At 45.0% G+C, this 23225-nt stretch overlaps 1 protein-coding gene across 2 annotated transcripts in view; it reads right to left on the minus strand.

Moving 5' to 3' along the window:
* SVEP1 (sushi, von Willebrand factor type A, EGF and pentraxin domain containing 1) overlaps window positions 1-23225 on the minus strand; it is an 881565-nt gene that overhangs the window by 343147 nt on the left and 515193 nt on the right. For both annotated transcript variants that reach the window (XM_069240886.1, XM_069240895.1), the window contains exons 24-26: window positions 19200-19401; window positions 9076-9233; window positions 6691-6892 (exon numbers count right to left, since the gene is read on the minus strand). In XM_069240886.1, the coding sequence (XP_069096987.1) occupies window positions 6691-6892; window positions 9076-9233; window positions 19200-19401 (562 nt within the window). The remainder of the gene's footprint in view (window positions 1-6690; window positions 6893-9075; window positions 9234-19199; window positions 19402-23225) is intronic.

Consider the following 23225-nt stretch of genomic DNA (forward strand, 5'->3'; position numbering starts at 1 on the left):
TAGTTCACTAAGAGTAGGGACGGCCATTGAATGTTTCTAAGTTCATATTTAAAAATGATCACTTTTTATGAATGCATCTCAAAGCAGTGATGTAATGTGATGCACTAAGATGAAAGGCTTCTCAAAGAACTATACGTTTTGAATTTTAGAGACACTTTATCATATTGTTACATAATATTTCTTTTATGATTTCCATGCCAAACATTCCCACAGTTGAACTGCTTCCTGGTATCTTAAAGTGAAGATGGGCACTTAAAGCCCAGATAGACCCTTAACTGATCTCTTCCTGTTAATTAGTTAACTCACCCACCTCTACCACAGCTCTGTGTAAAATAGTTACTTGAATTCCTCCTTTCTCGGTGTTTCACTCTGTGGAGCAACATCTTGTTTTCTCAAATGGTTATAATAAGGAAAAATTGTGCATTGGTGACCAAAAGTAGTTGTTTAAAGTTACCTGTGCATTTTGTACCATAAAATGAAACACACAGTGCTGAACTCATTCATTTTTTCAGTTCCAACACTCTGCCCTAAGTAAGTCTATGTTCTTTTACTAACTGCCATTGTCTACACTCTACCTGTCAGGCTGAATACAGTGATCACTGTGACTATCTGGCCTTCAGAACCCACCCAGCAGCATGGGTATAGCTTCTTTGACCTATGCTGGAATCAGGCAGCCAGGGACGAATTGCGCACTTTGCATCTACAAATGTGATCATGTGCTCTGCTCAGACATACAGTGAGAGCACAATGAAACCTTTGCAGTGCCCCTAACAGGTGCTTTAGTAGATTCTGCTACTCAGAGTATGGCCCTGCAGCTGAGAAAATCAGGTGGGCTCTCTTGGGTAGGTCAAGGATCAGTCTGGTGGCCGTGTTCAGTATTGATTGGAGACTTTGCATGAGCTTGTTTGTGGTGCCCACATAGAGTATGATGCAGTAGTCAAGGCGGCTGGTGATGAGGGCATGTGTAACCGTCTCCTCTGTGTTGATGGGGGAGCCACCTGAAGATTTTTCAGAGCATGCGAAGCATGTGGAAGCTGGCTGAGACAGGGCAGGTTGAGGCGGAGTTGATCTGCCATCTCATGGAGAGCTCACTGTTGAGGATGATGCCGAGGTTGCGGGTATGGTCTTTCGGCGTGGAATTGGGGCGAGCTTCGATGGCCACCAGGCGTCGTTCCAGGGGCGGTGTCTTTGCCTTTGTCTAATCAGTGTTCAGTATTAAGCAGTTGTCCTTCATCCACGCTGAGACGTTCTTAATGCAGTTGTGGAACTTCTGTGAGGGGAGTCATGTAAATGTTGCAGAGTGTGGGGCTGAGGGATGAGACCTGGGAAATGCTGCATATGCTGAGTTTGGCTTGCCATTTAAAGGGGGGAGGAGGACTTTCTGAATGCGTCCCATGAGGAAAAATGCCATCCATCTGAGCGCGTCATCCATTATTCCCGAATGGTGAAGGCAGTGGATGAGTGTGTGGTGGGAAACCGTATCGAAGGCGGTGGAGAGGTCGAGCAGGATGAGGGCAGCGGACTCTCCTTTGTCGAGTATTGTGTGGATGTAACCTGTGAGAGTTGTCTAGGTGCTGTGGTTGGATCTAAAACCGACTGAGATGAGTCAAGCAGGTTGTTTCTCTCCAGGTGTTTGGTGACTTAGAGGTTGATGGCCTTCTCCAGGACTTTGGCGAGGAAAGAGAGCAGCAAGATGGGTCGGAGGTTTTGTAGTTCGTTGGGGTTAGCCAGGGGTTTCTTGAGGAGGGGTTTGATCTTGGTGTGTTTCCAGGTGTCGAAAAGGTGGCAGAGGTGAGTGAAGCGTTGATGCTGGTGGTGAGTTGGAGTCTGATCTTGCCCTTTCCAAGGATGAAGAGTCTATGGGTGCAGGGGTCGATGGGTCCTCCGGAGTGGATGGAGTTCATAATGGTGGTTGTTTCTGCGTCGGTGAGTTGTTTCAAAATGTTGAGGAGGTGGTCGGTGGTGATGATGGATTGGCGGTTCAGGGAGTATGAGAGTTGGTATAAGTTGTTTTAGATGGTTGCTATTTTGTTGTGGAAGTGGTCGGCGAGATCGTTGAGGAGCTTCTGTGATGCGGTCATAGAGTTTTCGGTGGCTGCTGGGCAGGTGAACTCCCTGACAGAGGGCAAGGAGTTCCTTGGATCGGATAGCACTGGTATTGATCCTGAGGGTCAGGGCCTCCCTTTTGCTGCTTTGATCTGTTGTGGTGCTCGTTGGGGACTGATTTGTTAGCGGCTCTGTGGGTTTCTTTCTTGCTGATGAGTCAGCATTTCTCAAGTTGGTTGCATCTGTGTATGGTTTTGCTGAGTTCCGGAGTGTACCATGTGGCTTGCTTGGTTGGTCTGTGGGCTTTGGCTGGTTTAGTGGGAGCCACTTGGTCGGCAGCGTTGGTGAACCAGTCGTTGAAATTCTCTACTGCTTGGTCCAGATTGGGGGGGTAGATGGGCCAAGTGGCAGCAAGGGTGTTGGTCCATTGTTGCTACGAGACCGTGGTCCAGGCTGTGAAACGGTGCTCAGTGGAGGTTGGGGGTGTCCGGATATGGTAAAGTTTACGATAGAGTGGTCCGACCAGGTGAAGTCTGATGAGTGGGTGTTGATAATTCTGTTGCTGGATAAAATAATGGGGTCCAGTGTGTGACCTGTGATATGTGTACTGCATGAGGCTGATGTTGTCCATTCTTTCTAGGAGGTCCGTGGACTTGGTGTAAGTTAACAGAAAGCTCCCAGTGCTGCAGGAGTTCCAATGGCCCTATCAGAGGGTAGTGCAAAGCATTTGTTGTATACACCCAGACATAATTTATTTTTAGAACCACAAGATTCAAGTTGCAGGTAAGTACCTTAAAAATTTCATATTTCACACAGATATCAACAGTACTTTGTTTGAAATAGATAAGTAATACAGCTTTTGAAATATTGGCACTAATCTGTTTTAAAAATAGACAGTGCAATTTTCAGAAACAGTTCATGGGGGGAAGAAATCTTAGATCGTTTTACAGGTAAGTACAACACTTACAGTTTCAGTCTCCGGGTTTTAGGAAGTTCAGCTGTTGGGGTTCAAGTTAACCCCAAACACCCACCAGCAGCAACACGGGGCCGACCGGGTGTACAGGTCAAAGTTAAGCAGATTCAGCGTGGGCTCCTATGGAGACAGGGGGTACTTGGAATCAGGCCTGCCTTCAGGTAAGTACCCGTGGCTCAGAGGGCAGACCAGGGGTTTTTGAAAGAGCACTGGAGGGGTCACAAGTAGGCACCACACTCACACCCTCAGTGGCACAAGGGCGGCCGGTGCAGGTTGCAAACAGGACTTTGGGTTTCCAATGCTGGTCTATGGGGAGGCCCTGGGGGTCACTCAGAGGCTGCAGACAAGGTCCAGGGGGGGTGTCTCGGGCACACCACCGGTCAGACAGGAAGGAGGGCTGCCTGCTGAACATAGCTGCACCAGGTGTTGGTTTCTCCAAGGCCTGGGGGCCGTGGGTGTGGTGTGTCTTTAGGCCTTGCATAACTTCGTACAGAGCTTTGCAGTCGGGTGGGGCCTTGGGATTCCCTCTGCAGGAGTCGCTGTGGAGTGGCGGAGAGGTCAACCCAGAGTGGGCATTTGCTCACAATCACCTGTAGACCCTCTTTTGCTGGGTGGACCACCTGGACACGGGCCGTGGGCGTTAGGTGCACAGGAGTCAGGAGTCATGCATCCGGAGCGAGGTGGGAGTCCTTAGTTGTAGGTTTTTCTTAGCCAGAGCCACTGTCCTCAGGAGATCTTGTTCCTATTGGTTGCAGGGCAGTCCTCTGGGGTTGGGCAGAGGTCGCTGTTCCCACTGGACGCGTCGCTGGTCTTTTGCAGGTTCTTTAAAGCAGGAGACGGGCCAGTAGGGCTGGGGCCAAAGCAGTTGCCGTCTTCCTTCTTCTCTGCTGGGGGTTTCAGCTTAGCAGTCCTTCTTCTACTTGTCGGTCGCCAGGAATCTGTTGAGCTGGGTTCAGAGAAGCCCTTAAATAAAAGATTTAGGGGCATTACAGGGGTCAGAGGGCAGTAACCAATGGCTACTGTCCCTGAGGGGAGCTACACCCTCCTTGTGTCTACTGTCTTTGGGAAGTGGTGGGCACATTCCTATCCCTATTTGTCCCTGTCCTCCAAACCAAGATGGAGGATTCTGCAGGGAGGGGGTCGCTTCAGCTCTGGACACCTCAGGGGTAGTCCCAGCTAAAGTGGTCCCTCCTCCTTATTTTTCCTAATTTTCCAGCTGAACGGGCCGTCAGAAGTGGGACTTTGTCCAAGGGGCAGGCATCTTCACTAGCTAGAGTGCCCTGGGGCACTGTAACACGAGGACTAAGCCTTTGAGGCTTACCGCCAGGTGTTACAGTTCCTGCAGGGGGAGGTGTGAAGCACCTCCACCCAGAGCAGGCTTTGTTTCTGGCCTCGGAGAGCACAAAGGCCCTCACCCCATGGGGTCAGAAACTCGTCTGCTAGTGGCAGGCTGGCACAGACCAGTCAGTCCTACACTAGAGGATTAAGTAAAATATAGGGGGCATCTCTAGGATGGCCTCTGTGTGAATTTGGTAATAAATCCTACACTGGCATGAGTGGGGGTTTATTGTGCTTAGAAGGTTGATACCAGACTTCCCAGTATTCAGTGAAGCCATTATGGAGCTGTGGAGTTCAAAATGTCAAACTCCCAGACCATATACTTAATATGACCACACTGCACTTACAATGCCTAAGAATGGACATAGACACTGTAGGGCATATTGCTCATGCAGCTATGCCCTCATCTGTGGTATAGTGCACCCTGCCTTAACTTGCCTGGACTTTGCATTTTTCTCCCCACCAACACACACAGGGGGTCATTATAACCCTGGCGGTATTTGACCGCCAGGGCCAAAACGACAGGAGCACCGCCAACAGGCTGGCGGTGCCTCCCGGCGTATTTGGACCGCGGCGGTAGCGCCGCGGTCGCACCGCCGGGGCCGGCGGTATACCGCCATTTTAGCCCCGGCGGTGATAATCCGCCAGGGCAGCGCTGCAAGGGCTGCAACCGCCGAGGTTGTAATGACCCCCACAATTTGCAATGGCAATGTGCATGTGTTTGGTGAGGGGTCCCTTGGGGTGCATAACACATGCTGCAGCCCTTAGTGACTTTCCCTGGTCATAGGGCCCTTTGTGCTGGGGCCTGGTTAGCAGGATCCCAGCACACTCTCAGTCAAGTCACTATCAATATCAGGCAAAAAGTGTGGGGGGTAACTGCAACAAGAGCCTGCAATCATCCACACTCAATCATTTCTGTTAAAGAAAGCTATAAACCTCACTGAGACCACGAAAGAAGTGCATTTTCAGTGTGTTCCACAATATGACATATCTTTTTCATATTCTATCACAACCAACTCCATTTATTTTGCAATATTTATGCCTTACCTTTTAACAATGTGCCTATAAATATTTTACTTAAAACTATTTTAAGTAGCCATTTTCCTAACAGAGCAGATTAGCTGCTACTCTAAAGGATGTAAATGTTTACCAAATAAGTCCAGTGAAACCACGTTTCTTCATTTTATATATTTGTTTTTAGCACACTGACATTAATGTTTGAAGCAGGAAAGCTTTTCAGAGGAGTACTACCGAATAACAAGCTTTTTACGTAAACCTACAAAAATATATACTACACAACTTCAACTACCACTATAATGTCAAATTAAGGGCCAGATGTAGCAAGGCATTAGCGCTTATGCCCTCACGCGATGCAGAAACACATATTGCGAGTCGGTACCGACTCGCAAAATGTGTTTCAGACTCGCAAATAGGAAGGGGTGTTCCCTTCCTATTTGCGAGTCGCCCCGCGATGTAGAGTTGATTTGTGACCGCGAATGCAGTCACAAATCAACTTGCAGTTACCATCCACTTGAAGTGGATGATAACTCATTCGCAAACTGGAAGGGGTCCCCATGGGACCCCTTCCCCTTTGTGAATGCTCACAATAATTTTTTTTCAGAGCAGGCAGTGGTCCTATGGACCACTGCCTACTCTGAAAAAAAACGAAACTAAAAGGTTTCGGTATTTTTTCTATTTGCAGCTCGTTTTCCTTTAAGGAAATATTATGAGGTGGGTCTTTGCGACCCCATAGCGAGTCGCAGAAGGTGTCTGAGACACCTTTCTGCATTTCCTTTTGCGAGGTGCAAATTGTGAGTCGCTGGGACTCGCAATTTGCACCTCGCAAAAGGAAACCTACCTACATCTGGCCCTAAGTATTTATAAGTAAGCTTGGAATTTCTATTCTTAGTGCCACATCACTATTATCTCTAGGACTGCTTGGTCTGCATAATGATGCTATAAAGCACAATTAAAAATGCCACCTTAGGAAATTGCAGATCTATTTCTTCTTTGACTTTCTTACACTAAAATGTGCAGCTTTTCAATTAGTGTTTCACAAAACCTTCAGGGACTAAGCAGTTAATATCTTCTGTATTTTGAGACACGTGAAAGGACACTTCCTCTGGGCTGTGTGTGGGATGCCTTTGTAACAGTACATTTTCAAACTTGTGAAAAAGAATCAAAGGCAACACAATAATAAAGAAAATGCCCTTCTCCCTCTACTACATTTGCAAAGATCATTACATTGAGGTTCAAAAATATAACAATCTGCATTACATATTAAAATGCATGAAGTTGCTGACTGTGAGTAATCCATGCTAAGACGCTCTCACCCATTGTAATCTGTTAACAGGAATGTATTGTAGCTCCCATCCTCCACAGCATAGGAAATAGGAGTGCCGTAATTGATGCTATCAGAAGATCTCATCCAGAACGTACAAGTGATGGCACTCAAGGCTGGGAGAATCCCATCCAGTAAGACGTAGCCATAGATCCCAGAAACTTCAAAGTCCAGGTTAAAGCCGGAAGATGGTTCTATAACAGACAAGGGGAACTGTCAGCTCTTCATCTTACTTATGAACCCCTTCACTGCCAGCTTTCAAGTGCTTTGCAACAGGAACAGATAAAAGGGGAGGCAAGTAAAATCATGGTGTTGCAGGCCAGTTAAAAATGAAACCAATCATAGCAATGAGTCAGACATGCAGAAGAAGAAATTGGAAGGAAGAGATCAGTGAAGAAAAAGGTGGATTAGTATATGTGATTTAGGAATTAGCTTGTTAACCCTCCTCTAGCAGAAAGAAGAAGGTTTTGCAATTACAGACAGTGTACACTTGGAGAACAGTGGAAGGATGAAAAACTATCACAATTCCACAGGAATATTCAAGCTACAAGGGGGAACTTAATATTAGTATTCCACTGAGGCAGTATAAGGTCTACACCACACAGCAGTTCAAAATCAGAGACCAGTTTTCTGTGAAATAATTAGATTGGTCTTGACTCTCAAGATTTCTTTTTGATGTTGGTTACAGTGAGGAATTCAATGATCCATTCCTTCCCAAAATCTAATTCAATTTCCAGTTTTCTAAGATCAGCATTTTGGCCATCACCGTACTACTATTAATCCCAACTCTTGTGTGTTAAAGTAGGTTTTCAAGAACATTGTTATCCCTCAACATATAACATTGGACACATCATAAAAATGCCTGCCTCCAGAAGAAAATCCACTCTCAATTACTGCCTCTGCTAAAAAGGGTATGGTTTCAGGCAGCAATGTAGAGCAGAGAGAGTGTGCCTGTTCTTCTCACTTTTTCAGCACAAGTCACTGTTGAGTAGACCTCTCTTTGCCACATGTTTCAAAGTCCATTGAAGGTTGCTGATAAACTAGATGTGCATCTCTCTGCTTTCCCAATACATGGTACATGCTTCACACTATGACACTCATTATCAGTGGTACATTAAAATTCCTGTTATTTCCTGGTCCCTGAATTATTTAGGAGAAAAATCATTCAATTCAGAGGGTTGGTTCTAATGTTCCAGGAAAATGCCCAGAATAAAGCCCACCTCCATCCAAACTGGAACAGGATATTGGACAACCTTCTGGTTATGAAGACTGCTTATCACCATTTGGCAGAGTCCAAGTGCCCCATTCACATATTTAAATTTACATGTGTAGATTTATTCACATGTAAATGTACTCTCGGACTTTGGTATATGTCTCTATTTTTATAGTCTATTCATCATTTCTGAATGTAAATTTACTTTTAAGTGAAGACTGACGGAGTGGAGACATCTAACACATAATTTACAAGTGTATGCAGGGATCACTCCCTCCGGGATGGAGCTTTTCATACCAGAAAGAATAAGGGGAAAATAATAAAGTCTATTATTCAAACAAATATATATATGAAAACTATTTTCTTGAAGAGAGAAAATGTAAGTGAATAAAAAAAAAAATTATCACCTTAGACATGACAAAACACACAAAATAGCATTTTCATATCTAATTATTATTTCCTAATAGGTATGTACTTTTGTATTAATTTAAATACATTTAATTTTTTAAAGTTCAAAAGTGTCATATATTTTTATTAAGTTATTTTTTTTTTTTTAAATAACAAAATATTACATTTTATATTTATTCTAACCTTTTAACACTAAAACACTAAACTCTTACTTGCAGATGAAACTGTGAATATTGATGAATTGAATAACAAACCACTATTGGCACCAAATGTAATAAATCATTGGTTATATCTGTTTACATTGACAGGTGCCTATTTGCATTTCTCTACTTTTATCCTTCAAATGTGGAAGAATGGTAGGTGCGTATATATAGGCAAGTTTCCTGCTCCACCTCTGAGTGACTTTTCCTATCGGTATGCAAAAAATCATGTACACTACTGGAAATCAGAAAACCTCAGGTTTAAGTGCCCCCTTACCAGCATGAATCTTTAACAGATCTTTTACAAATCTATTGTATGTACTGTATGTCAGTTTATACATTATATGATACTTTTAAAATGGCACCCTTTGCAGCTAGAGAAGTGTTCTTTAATGATCTAAAAATGTGGTTTAGATATGGGAGCTTCGCATTTGGCATCTGGATTAGAGAGTTACAATGAATGTGACATATCATTAGACTTAGGCAATATATGCTATCTGCACATATATTGTTTCATCCCAGTGCCACTGAGCACAGGGAAATCAGTTATATGTACCTGTTTCGCACCTGGTGCCTGTGAATCCAGGTGGACATTTGCACAGGTATGCATTCACGGAGTCCATACAAGTGGCTTGGTTCATGCATGGGTTAGCTTCACACTCATTGATATCATTTTCACACCTTAGTCCAGCATACCCGGGTGCACACTGACACCTGTGGATTAAAACACGCTTTAGCAGGATGACTTTTAACATCGTTGAATATGTGTGCATTATAAACATATCCCTTATATTCTTTAATCTTTTTTCACAATAGGACAAACATGCAACCCTATTAAATATGCTTTAAAGTGTGTCTAACTGCATCGTTATTTACAAACGATGTATTGTTACCCAGTTTGGCATGTTTACACTTTTTTATATTTAAACCAGTAGTATCTTCTAGCAATAGAGCCATGCATCATTTATCACTGTACCCATTGACATCCCCAGTCAATGGTAATTTGAGTTTCAAATGTATCTGATTAAATACATGTTGTAAATCATAGATTAGAAACAAATCAGACATTGTATATTGTACTGCATGGGAATGTAATGGGCACCAGAGTCACTCCCTCCTGACCTAAACAAACATGTGCATGGGTTTATGTGAGAGGGATCAACTCTGCTGTGACAAACCAGTTTATCTGACAAAACATATTTTTAAGGTTCTTTGGCGGTATTAATTTATAATGGGTTACATAAACAACTGCAACATTATTTAATATGCTTTAACACTAACAGTAAAAAACAGAATTTACCATGCAATTATGCAGATACACTTGGTAGCAGATAAAGATCGTTCAAGCACACGCAGAATTATACCTACTTGTCTGGTGGAGATGTGGCCTACCATCCTCCCCTATAATAATGTGAATCGTTAATCCTACCTGTGTGCAAATCTGAGGAAATTGAACAGCAATTGTGTAAATGATAATCCATGTGAAGGGTAAATATTATCCAGTTGTCCAAAACAGCAGCTCACATCCAGGCTGACCTTTACCTTCTTGTGAACATGGTATCATTAATTATTTTGTCACTCAAGCTCTTCCCCAGAACTCCTATCTCAGATCTTCATTCCAGTGTAGGGAGAAAAATGCACCAACGGGAGGAGAAAGAGCAAGCACCTGCAGGATGGTATTTGTGACTATCAGCCCGGGAGACACAAGGGTCTGCAGCCCAATGTCCAGATCTGACTAAGAAAATCAACATAAAGAAGAAGCCTGAGAAGTTGCAGGAAGCCCACTGCAACTGTGAAAGTGGTATGTGGTGAACTTTCTTAGTCTCAAGTCACTCCATTACAATCGTAATCGTGAGAGGTCAATAGCTCAATGTACTGACACTCAAGGTTTTTGTCTTTGCCCTAGATCCATGACTAGTTCCATTTTGGTTACAGTGTATAGGCCTTGATCTTTAAAAAACTGTTGAAGATTAACAGATATTATGGTGTGAAGTCAAGGGTTGGACTGTATCCTAAATCTTAGTTTCTCAAATCCAACTTTTGAGTGCAGTGTGTGTCACTGGTCCTGTGGGAGCTCTCAACCTTGCTGCGAGACAGTTTTTTAAAGAATATAACTTTAAGTGTTAGCACATTGTCAGCACAGCTACTCTTTACCCTTCTTGTAAGACCGGTTACCGATTACCTGGCTAATTAGCCACACCGAAAAGTGCCTATTGTCCCCAGACATCCTCTCCTGGACATCTAGTAGCTCTGATAAATGGACACCAAACTGTTTGGTTTTAGATGGGACCTCATTCATTTGGGTGTTGAAAATTTCCAAATGCAGTGAGATGTTTCTCCTTCATCAAAGGTCCACTGGGAAATTAAGGCAAATGGTAGATTGTCAGAACCATTTTCAGAGTTCCACAGGGCAAGCAAGAGCTATTAGGCTCAGCTGTAGTACTAGAGGTCTTTTACTCCTGATGATCAAGGGCCCGGTCAACTATGGGCTCTGAGCAACTGGGCTAAGTACACCTTCATCGCTTGACTCTCAGTGGTAGCACGTGTCGAGCATTCCAAGGCTTCTTGGATGGGAAGTAGGTGCAAGTTTTACCCCACAAATAATATCCACAGTGTTTGTAAGACTGGCACTCTTGTATCATCCATTTAAACTTGAGAATTGTTCGGGTAAGATCTTGAGTACCACGTGTCTAAGGACTTTGGTTACTCCCCATTTGCATGAGGCAGCATTCAGGCTAGGCTACACTATTGAATACAATCTTATAAGTTCCATAATAGCTTTTTAAAAGTCAAAGTGGCTCCGTGCTGCAGTGCTTCAGTCAGAGCAAGGTCCCCCAGAGGTCCAGTGGCCCAGTAATCAGTTTTACCCCACTTGAGCGGTGGTTGAAACGACTGGGCACATGTCAGCCACCCGGCAGTGAGGATAAGTCTGGATGCTCATAGCAAGGCAGCAGGTGTCTACGGTGCTTTTCTGTGCAGTAAGTCTTTCTGAGTTTGAGGGCAGATCTTGGGTGCGTCTGGATGATTAAACTAATACTCTGCTTCTATGGGTTGAAACCTGTGATGCTTCATTCTTGCATGCTACTCCAGGGTGATGGCTCTCTCTCTTCATGGCGATCCCCACCTGGCATTCAGGGGTCACAAACAATGGCATACAGGATGACGCCCCCTCCTTGCTAATTAGCCACGCTGAAATCTGCCTATGTGATGCTGTGGGTTCCCACGGTGTAAAACTTGCGGGCCACGGTTGGATTGACGGTCCGCATTTCGGGCATCTGGTCCTGACGCTGGCCGTTCTTTGGGCTGTGACCTGTTTTCTCGGCCGCGGTGTGGCCCGTAGGTCCTCTCTTGGGCTCTGGTCCATGCCGCGTTCACTGGCAGCCCTCGCAATTCCTTCACTTACCTGCTATCCTGGAATCTTCTTCTTTCTTCTATTTTCCTACTTCTTTCTTTTTCTTTCTTATTTTTTATTTCACATTTTTCCATTTCCTTCTTGTGGCCATATTGTCTTTTTCCCAGGTGTCTGTGGTTCCTTCCCTGCATGCATTGCCACTTCCTTTTCTGACATGGCATTTCTCTATTCATCTCTATGTGGCTTTCCCAATCCAAGATAGTATCATTAGTTTGAACTGCATGTCACTTCCTGTTTGGTAGTATAAAAGCACAGAAGGTCTTCCTTTCCTTGCGTTGCAAACACTTCCGTCTTGGTGGTATTCCCCAATCCTGCTCCCAGTTATTCTGGATCGTTATCTTGTTTTTTCCAGCAGTTTTTTTGTTGTTCCTGATTCTGAGTTCTTCTGTTTCTCTTTTTACCTCATTTTAGGAGTTCCTGTGGTTTGAGTTTATTTCCCATATTTTGTTTTTTTCCTCTGGGTCTCCTTCTGGAGTGTACGGCCTGCTTTGGCGTTACATAGTCAGCAGCACTATGGCTACCGGAAGGGGTCGCCCTTATATTGGCCAATCCAGAACAAGCAAGAAACCAGGCGGTGCCCTGACACTTGCTTGCAGACTACACCAGTAAGAGACGTGCAAACCATGACAGCCTAGTGTCCCCAGACATCAGCTCCTGGATATCTAGTAGTTCTGGTAAATGGACACCAAGATTGTTTGGTTTTGGGTGGAACCTCAGTTTATTTGGGTGTTGAAATTTAATTAGATTTTTCCTATTTTTTCCCCAATTCAGTAAGTTGTTTCTCCTTGATCAAAGGTCCACTGGGAAATTAAGGCAAATGGCAGAACGCTTTTCAGAGGTCCACAGGGCAAGCAAGAGCTACTAGCCTTAACTGTAGGACTAGAGGCCTTTTACTCCTAATGATCAAAGGCCCAACCTATTAGAGGCTTTGAACTCAACTAGAGCTGTGGTTAAAAGGACCGGGCGCATGTGATGGCCCTGCAATGAGGATAAGTGTAGATGCTCTTAGCAAGGCAGTAGGTGTCTACGGTACTTCTCCGTGCAGTAAGTCTTTCTGAGTTTGGGGGCAGATCTTGGGTGGAACTGTGTCTGGTTGACTAAGTTAATATTCTGCTTCTATGGGTTGAAACCCACAATGCTTCATTCTCACATGCTACTCCAGGGTGATGGCTCTCTCTCTTCAAGGCTTCCCCCACCTGGCATACAGGGGTCACAAACAATGGCCCACCAGGTGACCGCCCCTCCTGGTCACAACACTGCACAGGGTGATGGCTCTGTTCAGCCACAGCTCTGCACCAGAGCGACAACCCTTATTATTTACGACTGCCTGCACTTGGTCACAACAGTCTGAAGTTGTGCTGTGCTTCTCCACATTGATGCACATTTACAGTTTGACCATATTGGGAGCCTCAAGCTCCCCTTTTTAAAATCTATTTTGAGACACAAATGTGATTTTGTTTCTTAGACATTGAAGTTCATGTTGTAGAGGTTGCCCACTAGGTGACCGCCCCTCCTGGTCACAACACTGCAAAGGGTGATGGCTCTGTTCAGCCACAGCTCTGCACCAGAGCGACGACCCTTATCATGTACCACTGCCTGCACCTGGTCACAACAGTCAGAAGTTGTGCTGTGCTGCTCCACATTGATGCACATCTACAGCTTGACCTTATTGGGAGCCTCAAGCTCCCCTTTTTAAAATCTATTTGAGGCACAAATGTGATTTTGTTTCTTAGACATTTAAGTTCATGTTGTAGAGGTTGCCCCCTTTTTGAGTGCCCACTCCTCTGTCCTGTCTTTTGTCCAGGACACAGTGTATCACAGCAGGAGTGACCCCAAATGTGACAGCTCCACAACACAGACCATGGGTGTGACTAGAAGATCAGACCTGAATGTCAGCCTCACTGATGTATGCCAATCAGAAGGTTACAAATTCCCCCAGGCCTACTATTTATGAATCCCTTATCTGCCCTATCGCCTTCCTGACATATTCCTCAGCCTCACTGACCAGTGACCTTTTCAGAATCAAAAAACCCTTATAAAGTGCACATTCCTCCAGTGAGAGTATCATACCCAGCTCTCAGGAATGCAGGAAATCCACAAATCTGACTGGGATGGCTCTTCCACCTCCTATGACTTTCCAAGGCCCTGGGCTTTTAACAGAGAGCCAACAGGGCTCTATCTAGTGCAGCGTACAAAGTCATGCATACATCACAGCATTCATATGCAATAATACTCTCGGTGCACAGTGCTACATATTAACATGATGATGTAGGCCAAGGGCAAGATAGTTACACAGCAGCAGATCCTTTGATGAATGGGCGAGTAGGCCTCACTCTAGTCACACAGTTTTAAAGACCTGTTCACTCTATTGATCACTATAGCGAAAGCAGTATACTGCCACCACTGCTCTTGTGATACTTAACTCCTAGTAAGTACAGTAGCTCATTACCAATCCCAGCGTAATGCTTTGTGCGCCCATCCCAGTCTAACAAGACTGCAATCCTTGAGATACTCTTAGGTCATGGAGCACACATGTGATCTCTTTTCACCCACAACACAAAATCTGTACCAAGGATCCAGATATCACTGCAGGTGGGGCACTCAGAGCAGGGGTAAATGTCCATCAACATGCAGGGGAGTTTCTGTTTCAAAACAGATGCACTGTTACTAACTGTTGCTAACTTGATACATTGCTATAGAATGTATGGCACACTTTTCCCATTGGCTGAATTTGAAAATATCTCAAATGGTAAAAGACTAGAGACCAGAGTATGTCAGAAATATGAAGTTAGCTGAGGTTGCCCAAGTTTTTTCCCACAGGACAACGAGTGCAGGACAAAACTGTATAATGCCTCACTGATTATTCACTGTAATAGTTCCCTGGTGTGTTTAGGAGGCAACCAACAAATTCTCAAATTCTTCTCTTTGGACAAGCCATGTTCATTCAGAGAAGCCCAGGTAAGCATATCTTTTGTTAAAGGAACAACACTCATACATAGCTTGCAGTAAGAGCCAAGCAGTCCCAAGGAGGTTATATTATACCTTTTTGATGCAATGGTCAGCCACATAACCTTACCCTTAAGAAGTACTCAAAGATTCTGCACCTGATTTAGAATTTGGCGGATGGGTACACTGTCACAAACGTGACAGATATCCCATTCACCTTTTTACAAGTGCATTATGTACTAATACATTTGAGAAAAGGCAGACAGGATATCAAATTGTGACAGAGTACCTATCCAGCAAACTTTAAATCAGGCCCTCGGTTTTATATGTACCTTGTGTGAACCTTTTTTTCATCCACTTCAGTGTTCAGCATGGCAACTTTTTCACAGACCCATGACAATTAGGGGATGTGACAAAAATGACTTTTGGGCTCCCTGCACTATAACTGACACATTTCAGAGGCTTTTTGTTTTTTAAACAATTGTTTTGAGCTCATTTCAACGCTTTATACTGTGTGTTTTTGCAGTGTTTTATTCATTTATTTCATTTTTTTAACATAAGCTAAGATCTCATTAATATACCTGTTAGAAATGGGGTCTCTAGTTGGCAGTCCGTTTGCACCCTGTCCAAATAGGGACACTTATTCTAGTCAGGCTAAGGGAGATACCCACTCAGATAACCCCTGCTCATCCCCTTGGTAGCTTGGCACGAGCAGTCAGGCTTATCTCAGAAGCAATGTGTAAAGCACTTACAAATGACACAGAGTAATACAGTGAAAACATTATAAAAGTACGCCACACCAGTTTGTAAAAAATAGCCAATATTTATCTGTGTAAAACAAGACCCGAACGATAAAAATCCAACAGCTGTGCTAAAGATATGAATATTGTAAGATTTATCTAAAAAATACAGTTCCATGAAGTCGATAGCTCCACCTAGGGCTATCACGGTGTCGTGATCAACAAAACCAACAGTTTAGGCCAGCTGCAGCGTTGCGGGCCAGCTACGGTGTCGGGAAAACCTGCAAACAGTACCTTGGATTTGCAGGGTGTTGTGATCCTCACGGTGAGCTCCGGAGAGCGCCGTCTCTGGCGTTGCTGTGTCAGTTGCATCGGTGCGGGAGTGGTCAGGCCCTTGAGGTCACACGCGTTGCGGATCGAACTCCGGGGTGATGAAGTCAGGAGCGCTGATGTGGATGGCGTCGGGGTGTGGTGCAAAGTGGGACAGTGCGACGTGCGGTTCCCACAGTTCACAGTATAGGCAGCGGCTCAGTGACACCGTTCAGAGGCGTTTCTGAGACGAGGACTGTAGTGTGAAGCAGGACGGTGCGACGTGCAGTGTCCACAGGTCACGGTGCAGGCAGTGGCATCGTCGCTGTTGAAGTCGTCAGTAGGCCCAAGCCAGCGGTGCGGGACAGGACCGTGCTTCGTGACCATCACGAGCGGTGTCCACAGGCCATGTTGGAGGAAGGGATGCTTGGTGACGACACTGGAGTCATTGGTGCTGGTGTCGATGGACCCGTGCTGCAGTGCGGGACAGGACGGTGCTTTGTGCTCTTCACGAGCGGTGTCCACAGGCCACAGGCCACAGTGCAGGCTGCGGTGCCGGTGTCAGCAGGAGAGGCAGCATCGGGGAGGCCCAGGCTGCGGTGTGAGCAGGCGATGCCGGAGTGCAGGACCCACAGGTCGAGGTGCGAGCAGCGGCTCGGTGAAGTTGTCTGATGACGGCGTCAGCGAGACCAGGATTGCAGTGTGAAGCTGGGCAGTGCGGCTCAGTTCGGTGTTGGCAGGTCACGATGCAGGCCAGCGGCTTCGTTGGCAGCGTCACAGTGATTTCTCCTCTTGAACAGCACAAACCACACAGTTCCCAGTGCTGCAGGTCGAGGAAACTGAAGTCTTTGGTGTCCCTGAGACTTCCAACAGGAGGCAAGCTCTACTCCAAGCCCTTGGAGAACTTTCTCAAGCAGGGCACATAGCAAAGTTCACCCTTTGCACTCTTTTCAGGCAGAAGCATCAACTGCAGGCCAGTCCAGCAAAGCAACAAAGAGCAGGGACAGTAGTCCTCCTCCAGGTCTTCAGCTCTTCTCCTGGGCAGAGGTTCCTCTTGATTCCAGAAAGATTCTAAAAGTCTGGGGCTTTGGGTCTTCTTCTTATACCCTGTTCTGCCTTTGAAGTTGGCAAACTTCAAAGCAAAGTCTCAAGTGTTTGCAAGATTCTTCTCTGTTCAGGCCAGGCTCCGGACACAGACAAGGGGGTTGGAGACTGCATTGTGTGAGGGCAGGCACAGTCCTTTCAGGTGTAAGTGACCACTCCTCTCTCCACTCTAGCTCAGATGGCTCATCAGGATATGCAGGCTACAACGCACTCCCCTTGTGTCACTGTCTAGAGGAGAGGTGTGAACAGCCCAACTGTCAAACTGACCCAGACGTGGAATCCACAAACAGGGAGAGTCAAAGAATGGTTTAAGAAATAAAATTCCTACTTTCTAAAAGTGGCATTTTCAAACTCACAATCTAAAAACCAACTTCACTAAAAGATGTATTTTTAAATTGTGAGTTTAGAGACCCCAGACTCCATATTTCTATCTGCCCTCAAAGGGAAAATGTACTTTAAAGTTATTTAAAGGTAGCCCCCATGTTAACCTTTGAGGGATATAGGCCTTGCAACAGTGAAACCCGAATTTTGCAGTATTTCACTGTTAGGACATATAAAACACACCAGTGCATGTCCTACCTTTTAAATACACTGGAACCTGCCCAGGGGGCTACCTAGGACCTCCCTTAGTGGTGCCTCACATGTAGTAAAAGGGAAGGTTTAGGCCTGGAAAGTGGGTACACTTGCGAAGTCGAATTGGCAGTTTAAAACTGCACACAGACACTGCAGTGGCAGGTCTGAGCCATGTTCACAGGGCTACTAATGTGGGTGACACTACCAGTGATGCAGGCCCATTAGTAGTATTTGATTTACAAACCGTGGGCATCTCTAGTGCACTTCACTAGGGACGTATTAGTAAATCAAATATGGCACACATGGATAAACCAATCCACAGTACAATTTATATAGGGAGCACTTGCACTTTACCACTGATCAGTAGAGATAAAGTGCACAGAGACAATAAACCAGCAAAAACAGAATCCAGTACACCATAAAACCAGGAGGTCAGAAGGCAAAAAGACAGGGGAGACATGCCAAAAAGTTGCCAGGTCTAACAACATCTAACTATAACATCACTTTAAACTTTTTATTTTCAGTCCGCTTGCAGCACCCACCACCCCCGGCCCTCCATGGTCAGTTTGTTGCCCTTTTTCCCTGCCCTCCATTGTCCACTGTGCTGTGCCAGCCCCTCCCACCTGCCGTCCATGGTCAGCTTACTGCCTCTGTCACTCCCTCCTGCCTTCCGTGGTCCATTGTCCTGCCCACCTGCCTACTTTCTGAGGTCAGCTTCATGTCCCTGACTCTCCTTCCTGCCCTCCGTGGTTTGTTGTGCTGCCCCTGCTCTCAATTCAATTGCCCTTTGTGGTCAGCTTGCTGCCCTTGCCCCCTTTCTCCTGCCTATTGTAATCAGCTTGCTGTTCACCCTTCAGCCCTCCATGGTCTGTAATGCTGCTCCAGCCCCCCCCACCCCCCCAACGTGCCCTATGTGCTCAGCTTGCTGCCTTTGCACCTCCTTTCTGTCCTCCGTGGTTAGGTTGCTGCCCCTTCCTCCTGTTCTCTGTGCCTGTTGTGCTGCCTCTGCCCATCCAGCCTTCCCTCCATTGTCAGCTTGCATTCAGGTTTTTGTTTTTTTACTGTTACAGCAGCAAACGTTTCCTATGTTAATTAACATGTGAAGACAATGTTTTGCCCCTCACCCCTCTTTTCTTAGCCCTCGCATGACTGATTGGTGCAAAACATTTAAAGAATTAGTTGAGGTAGATTAACTTTTTTTTTTTGAAAGTTTGTGAAGATCAATTAAACTGTGCCAAAGTTATTAGCGAAATAAAAAAGACTCTTCCTATGGAAACGCAGAAATAATTATAAATATACCATGGTGGCCTCCACTGTGTCACATAAAATAGGTAGTGGGAGAAAAGACATTGGACTGGAAGAAAAAACATCTGTGCATGTTTCTTTCCAATCCTCATTCACAAAACACAGAATCTGACAGATTTATGTATGTATGTCTACAATACCAAATTACTCCATAATTATAAACATAACTCTGATATTACATTTAGCATAGTGAAAAACATAAATATGTAACCAATTTAAATTCCAATGCCATTGTATTCCAGATAAAAAACATGATGAAACATCTGAGTCATTTGTGCAGTGTTCTTTGACCTGAAGCTGTTGATGCCGTCAATACACTGCGCTCCATTCTTACAGGGCCTGCTCAGGCAGTCATCAATGTTCTTCTCACATACGGCCCCCATGAACCCAGATGGACATTGGCACTGGAAGCTTCCTTTCTTATCCACACAAACTCCACTGTTCAGACAGGGGTTTGAAAGGCATTCATTAACTTCTTCTTCACAGTGAGTACCTATAGCAACCAAGCGCAAAAGAAAAGAAGTAATCAAATATCTGACATGTTATGCAAATAAAGCTTCTCAGGATTTGTGTAACAGCTGATACAAAGCCTCTGTTAGCTATAACGATCATAATTCACTTTATCAGCATTATTACAAACAAGCATGTTTAAGCCATGCAGTACATCAGTGTGGCTGTTGTTCAGCATGACTAAAGCTTAGTTGCATAGATAAGAGTGAAGTGGAGTAAAGTGGACTGGAGCAGAGTGGAGTGGTGTGGAGTGTCATAAAGTGAAGCAGAGTGTTGTATTGTAGAGTGATGTAGAATAGAGTAGAGTGGCATAGAGTGTCATTGAGTGGAGTGGCATAGAGTGAAGTGGTGAGCATGTAGTACAGGTTCTTAGAGTGGAGTAGTGTGTCATTGAGTGGAATGGTGTAGATTGCTGTGGAGTGCTGCAGAGTAGAGTGGCATAAAGCAGCATAGAGTGGAGTGGAATAGAGTGCTGGAGAGTAGAGTGGCATAGAGTGGTATAGAGTGGAGCAGAGTGGAGTCTTGTGGGGTGTCATCAAGTGTTGTAGAGCACTGTAAAGTGGAATCGAGGCGTGTGGAGTGTAGTAGAGGGGTGTAGAGCAGAGTGCAGTGGTGTATAGAGGGTAGAGTTGAGTAGATTGTCAGAGTGGAGTGTTGTACAGTGCTATAGACTGTTGTGGAGTAGAGTGATGTAGAGTGGAGTGGCGTGGCGTGGAGTGGAGTAGAGTGTTGTGGAGTACAGTGGCATACAGTGGAGTGGAGTAAAGTGTTGTAGTGTGGAGTGGCACTGAGTGGTGTAGAGTGGAATGGCATAGACTGGAGTAGGTTGGGCAGTATCATACAGTGGATTGGTGTAGAGCGGAGTGGCCTAGATTGTCATGGAGTGGAGTACCTTTGAGTGTCATGGAGTGGAGTAGAGTGTCAAAGAGTGGAGTAGTGTCATAGAGTGTAATGGGGTGGAGTGGTGTAGAGAGCTACACAGTGAAGTGGCATAGCACAGAGTAGAGTGGAGTGTGTAGACTAGAGTAGAGCAGGGTGGCATAGTGTAGAATGGCATAGAGTGGAAAACAGTGAACCAGAGTAGAGTGGCATAGAGTTGAATAAAGTGGCATGGAATAGAGTGACATAAAGTGGAGTGGGGCAGAGAGTGGAGTGGTGCAGAGTGGAGTAGATTGGCATAGAATGGAGTAGATTGTCATAGTGTGGAATGTCATAGAATGGAGTGGTATTGAGTGGAGTAAAGTGTTGTGGGGAGTAGAGTGCCATAGAGTGACAGAGTGGAGTGTCATAGGGTAAAATAGAGTATCATAGAGTGGAGAACACTGAGTGGAGTAGACTGTTGTAGAGTGGAGAAGTGTAGAGGGCACAGGCTGGAGTGAAATGTAGTGTCATATAGAGTGTCGTAGAATGCTTCAAAGTGGAGTTGAATGGTGTCGAATGGATTAAAGGGGCATAGAGTGGAGATTTCTGAGTGAAACAGAGTGTCGTAGAGTAGAGAGGTATAGAGTGGAGTAAAATAGAGTGTCATAGAGTGACAGTGTTGTAGAGCACTGTAAAAATCAGTAGAGTAGTGTAGAGTGGAGTAGAGTAGCATAACATGGAGTGTCATAGACTGTCATAGAGTGCCATAAAATGCTGCAAAGTGGAGTAGAGTGGGGTATAGGGAATGGGGTATAGTTGAGTACATTGTAATAGAGTGACGTGGTGTAGAGTGGACTGGTGTAAAGTGCCGTGGAGTGGAGTAGAGTGTTGTAGAGTGGAGAGGCATAGAGCTGAGGGGTGGCGGCTGAATTGGCATAGAGCAGAGTGGCATAAAGTGGTATAGAGTGGAGTGGCATAGAGTAGAGTGGTGTAGAGTACTGTAGAGTGCAGTGCCATGGAGTGACATAGACTGGAGTAGTGTTGTAGAAAGGATTGGCGTACAGTGGAGTGGCGTAGAGCAGTGGTTCCCAACCTTTTGACTTCTGTGGACCCCCACATTATCACTGCTGGAACCCATGGACCCCCTCACTGAATCATTATTGGAATTGGACCCCCAACCGTGTCATTAGTAGAAACCATGGACCCCAGCCAAATCATTATTGATTATTTGAACTGCAATGCAATACACTAAATATACTGAAGCAAGCATTCATCTAACACATACACAAATGACAACACATTTTATTTAATTTGCAAATAAATGTAAATAAAAAGACATTTAAAAAAGAAATAATAGGAAGGTTGGAGCTTTTTTAAGTTCATCTGAAGCCACACACCTTCCATACTTTAATCTGTTTAATGCACCTGCACTGCTCCCACAAATCAATCTGAGGATACTTATTTAATTTTTAGCCTCCAATTTAAAAATTCTTGACATTTACCGTACTTTTTAAAATATTTAACTGTACATTTAGCCACTTTATTTATGTTCACTTTATTAATCTGTTAATATTATTTAATTGCTAAGCAGTCGTGATCCCCTGAGGAGGCTATGAGGACCCCCAGAGGTCCACAGGTTGGGAACCAGTGGCATAGAGTGTTACAGAGTGGAGTGGTGGAAAGTGTAGTGGTGTAGAAGGGAGTGGAATGTCATAGAGTGGAGTAGTATTGTAGAGTGGAGTGGCATAAAGTGGAGAAGAGTGGAGTGGCATAGAGTGGAGTAGAGTGCAGTGCCTTACAGTGGAGTGGCATGGAGTGGAATTGAGTGGCATAGAGTGGAGAGGCATAGAGTGGAGTAAAGTGGTGTGGACTGGAGTAGAGTGACATAGAGTGGAGTGGTGTAAAGTGGAGTACTGTCATAAATTTGATTGCCATAGAATAAAGTAAAATTCCATAGTGTGGAGTGTTATGGAGTGCAGTGGCTTTGAGTGCAGTGACTTTGAGTGTCGTAGAGTGAAGCGGCATAGAGTGGAGTGGCATAAAGTAGAGAAGAGTGGAGTGTTGTGGAGTGTTGTAGAGTTCAGTGTAGTAGATTGTAGTACAGTGTAGTAGCATGAAGTAGAATGAAATGGAGTGGTGTAAAGTGGAGTGACATAGGTTAAAGGGGCTTGGAGTGGCGCAGAGTGGTGTAGAATGGAGTACAGTGTCATAGAATGCAGTACACTGTAGTAGCATGGAGGAGAGTGGAGACAATGGCATAAAGTGGCATGAAGTGGTGTAGAGGTGAGTGAAGTGGCATAGAATGGAGTAGGGTGGAGAGGTGAACAGTGGAGTTGCAGAGAATGGAGTAGAGTCGAGTATTGTGGAGTGTCATAGAGTGGAGCGCTGTGTCATTGACAGGAGCAGAGTGTAGTACTGTGGAGTGGAGTGGCATATGTGGAGTGAAGTAGAGTAGATTAAAGTGGCATGGAGCAATGCAAAAAGAATTGAGTGGTGTAGAAAGGAGAAGAGTTTTGTAGAGTGAGGTGACATAAAGTAGAGTGGAGTAGAGTGTGGTGAGAGAAGTGCTGTAGAGTGAAGATGCATAGAGTGGAGTAGAGTGGAGTGGCATAGACTGGAGTGGCACAGAGTGGAGTAGAGTGGCATAAAGTGGAGTAAGGTGGAGTGGATTGGAGTAGAGTGACTTAGAGTGGAGTGGTGCAGAGTGACATAGAGTGGAGTACTGTCATAAAGTGGATTGGCATAGAATTAAGTAGAGTTTCATAGTGTGCAGTGTCATAGAGTGGAGTGTCATAGAGTGTAGTGGCTTTGAGTGTTGTAGAGTAGAGTGGCATAGAGCAGAGTGTTGTGTGGAGAAGAGTGCAATAGAGTGCTGTAGAGTAGAGTGTCATAGAGTGGAATAGAGTGTTGTAGACTGGAGGGGCATAGAGTGGAGTGCCACTGAGT

This window comes from Pleurodeles waltl, chromosome 1_2 (assembly GCF_031143425.1).
Source record: "Pleurodeles waltl isolate 20211129_DDA chromosome 1_2, aPleWal1.hap1.20221129, whole genome shotgun sequence".
NCBI lineage: Eukaryota > Metazoa > Chordata > Amphibia > Caudata > Salamandridae > Pleurodeles > Pleurodeles waltl.